Genomic DNA, 3219 nt, shown 5'->3' on the forward strand with positions numbered 1-3219 from the left:
GACAGACTTCATTAATAGATTTCCACTGCATTACACTTTTTAAACAAGGCAATTAATGTAGCTGTACACGTTTTTATTGATCTATTGAATCTTTGTGTGACCTGCTGTGATTTTCTGTGAGTCTCATGGGTGCGAATGCTTTTTCATGTTGTTGGAGCCCCAAACCGAGGGTAATTTTCTGTCACTATGTGATAGACAATAGAGCTTTTTGAACCTGAAATCTTGAATAAATGGGATCCTCCCCCGCCGCTTGGATACTGGGAAAAGGACAGGAGTCACATTAAATGGACTAATCGAGCTGTAACTGTAGCTCCACTAAACTGTGCATGTAAACGTGCTGATATCGGTTCAGATATCAAAGTTTTTATGCCTTAAAAATCTGACACTGAATCCAGTTTGGATGGTGCTCCCTCAGTTACCTGGCCGACATGTTGTTTTCTGGAAGAAGAGGGATCTCCAGGAGTTTTGTGCCACCCATCATTTTCTCCTGGCAGGATGTGGTAACCGTCTTCCCCGTCACGCGGTGCACCTGGTAGAAGGAATGAGGGCGAAGGTAGCGGTCGTCCGCGGTGCCGATGAACAGCAGCAGGCTGAGCGGCTGCTCGCTGTATCCGATCAACTGCAGACACAGATTCAAAGACACACATCAGATTGAACAGCCGCCAAACATCTCAACAGTAACGTCACGTAGACTTGCTGAAACTTGAGGAGGATGAAGTCTTTTGAAACACTAAAAAAGCTCCAGACACAATTAAAATGTAAAATGTGAAACCAAAGCGTGATATCTCAGACAGAATCAGTCCAATTTTGACTGAACCTAAAGTGAAGAGGATCGAAGCTCAACACAAACAGAAAAGTCAAAACAACAATGTGTGGTGTCGAGGGAAGCTACTCGTTGGATCTTTTTAACCCTTTGAAAACTGAGTAAACTGGCTTGAATTATTAGTATTATAGTATTATAGTATATTTTTTTAAATCAACAAGTTCAATTTTGATGCTATTTTATGCACTCACAAAAACAATTCCCAGTGTCAATCACTTTATTTTTTGTTGTCAATTAGAAAACGGTTGGGGGGCAGATTTGGACCTTGGACCATAAAGTCACTGTTTTACTTTGTCCTGCTCCTCTCCCTGCAGCCAGCAGTGTGACTTTCTGTTTCCTGTGTGAGTCAGCGGCTCTCACTGTGAGATTTTACACTTGTTGCTGCAGAAAGCTCATCTGGCTTCAGAGGCGGCCTGAGAATGTGACACCCAGAATAGACCCACCGGTGTCCGTTACATACGAGGCCTTCATCGAGCTTTACGTGCCTCAGCCTGCCTGCCAGGATCCAAGAACAAAACACAGCCTCAGTTGCTCTCTGATGCATCCCTGATGGATCACTGAATTGTCAGATATATCATATGAAAACAGGGGACGTGGGTAACATCTTTAACCCTTTGCAACCTGAGCATATTGACTGGATTTCTTTCAAAAACATGGATAGAAGGCAATGACAAACGAAAGAAGAAATGACCCAAAAGTCATCCAGAAATTAGAAGAAAAAAAAAAGAAAAGAAAATGACCTGAACATAAGTTTTTTAAATAATTTAGCTTTTTTCTTTTTCCCCTAAACATTATCCCTAGCTTTTAAAAATAGCTTTTTACAAATTTACAAATTTCTTGCAATTTGTTGAACCTTTCTTCCTTTTTTGCAAAGTTGCAAGCCTTGCCTTTTTTCAGTTGTTTTTATCTCTATTTTTTTTTTAGGAAAAACACCCAAATTTGCTCAAGGTTTGAGGTTTAAAATACTTGTGAAAGTCATTCGTTTCTTCTGAATAGATGATCTGTGAGTTTACCATAGTTTCCCTGAATGATCCATGGGCTGTAGAGCCACTATGAAGTGGTGAGACAAATCTGCCCCCCAGTCTGTGATCACTCCTTTAATACAGAACGGAGAGGCGACATAACGGCGCCATATTCCCGCCTTGAACAGGCAGCGTAACAGGAGATACTGACATTTAAAACCTCCTGCTCAGACAACTGAAGTCAGAATTAAACTGAACGTTAGAATAAAGTTACATGGAAATCTTGCACAGGGACAAAAATCGTGTAAATCTGGTACAGTTTCAGCTGAAGTCAAACTGAGCGTGTTGCTCAGTCGTGAGGACTTGCTTTGATGACAGGATGTCCCGTGGCAGCTGCCTTTATGGACCCTCTGCTGCCCTCCGTCTCATAATGCGCCCTGTGGTAGGCTTTGGGCTGCACCTCCACCTTCAGCTCACACTGGTCAAACTGGCTGGGCAGAGGCCAGTCCAGAGGAGGCGGAGACGAGGTCCTGGAGGCAGAGACAGCGGACACACAGTGAACTGCATGACAAAAATCCTATACACCTGGGATGCTCAACTCACTGCCTGCAGGCCAAGTCTGCCCCCCAACAGGGTGCCAAGTGGCCCCTTAATCATTTTATAATGTACAAAGAAAATAAAGTGATTGACAGTGTGAATAGCTTTTGTCCTTTTAGTCTCCATAAGGTGCCACAGTGCACAAAAAAGAACCAAAATAGAGCTTGTTGATAAGCTAAGACACTAATGTCCTAAAATCCTAGAAATGTCCTTATATCCTTAAAACGTCCTAAAATCTAACATACGTCCTAAAATCCTACAAACATCAAAAGATCAAAAAAATGTCCTTACATGTGTCCTAAAATTATACAAATGTCCTCAAATTCTCGAAAACCTTGAAGCGTTTTTAAAATCCAAAAAATGTCCAAAAATTATAAGAATGTTCTAAAATCTGAGAAATGTCCTAAAATCCTAGAAACATGTATGGGGCTGCTGCGCGTGGCCCCTGGCCTTCTGTCATTTTGCAAAAGTGGCCCCCAAGCAAAGCGAGTTGAGTGTCCCTGTAGCCTTCACTGGCTCACTAACTTACTGTCTCTGCGGTAGAAAGACACAAATACTGATGCTACATGACCCAAGAAAACAGAGACAAAGAACTGTGGTTTTCTCTTTTTTTCTCAAGGGGTAGAAAACCAAAAGAGCAGCAGCACTCACTGAAAACTTCACTTATGCAATATGGTCAAAAATGAAAAGACAGACGAGTTTCAGCTTTTTTTTTACTTTGAAAATGTGAAAAAAGGGCAGGAACAACATTGCCAGAATTGTTGTGCGAATTGCAAGAATTTAGTGGATTTGGAAATGTGGATTTTTTAAAAAAAGCTAGGGAATTATGTACAAAAA

At 41.5% G+C, this 3219-nt stretch overlaps 1 protein-coding gene across 1 annotated transcript; it reads right to left on the minus strand.

Annotated features, from left to right (window-relative positions):
* Positions 1-419: 419 nt before the first annotated feature.
* On the minus strand, positions 420-2362 carry LOC121939255 (nuclear factor of activated T-cells, cytoplasmic 3-like; the record flags this gene model as incomplete). The annotated part of the gene is made up of 2 exons (XM_042482327.1): positions 420-619; positions 2153-2362. Coding segments are annotated over 2 exons (410 nt in total), but the record flags the coding sequence as incomplete, so codon positions are not given.
* Between the last annotated feature and the right edge of the window lie 857 nt (positions 2363-3219).

Source organism: Plectropomus leopardus, unplaced genomic scaffold (assembly GCF_008729295.1).
Source record: "Plectropomus leopardus isolate mb unplaced genomic scaffold, YSFRI_Pleo_2.0 unplaced_scaffold4396, whole genome shotgun sequence".
Lineage (NCBI taxonomy): Eukaryota > Metazoa > Chordata > Actinopteri > Perciformes > Serranidae > Plectropomus > Plectropomus leopardus.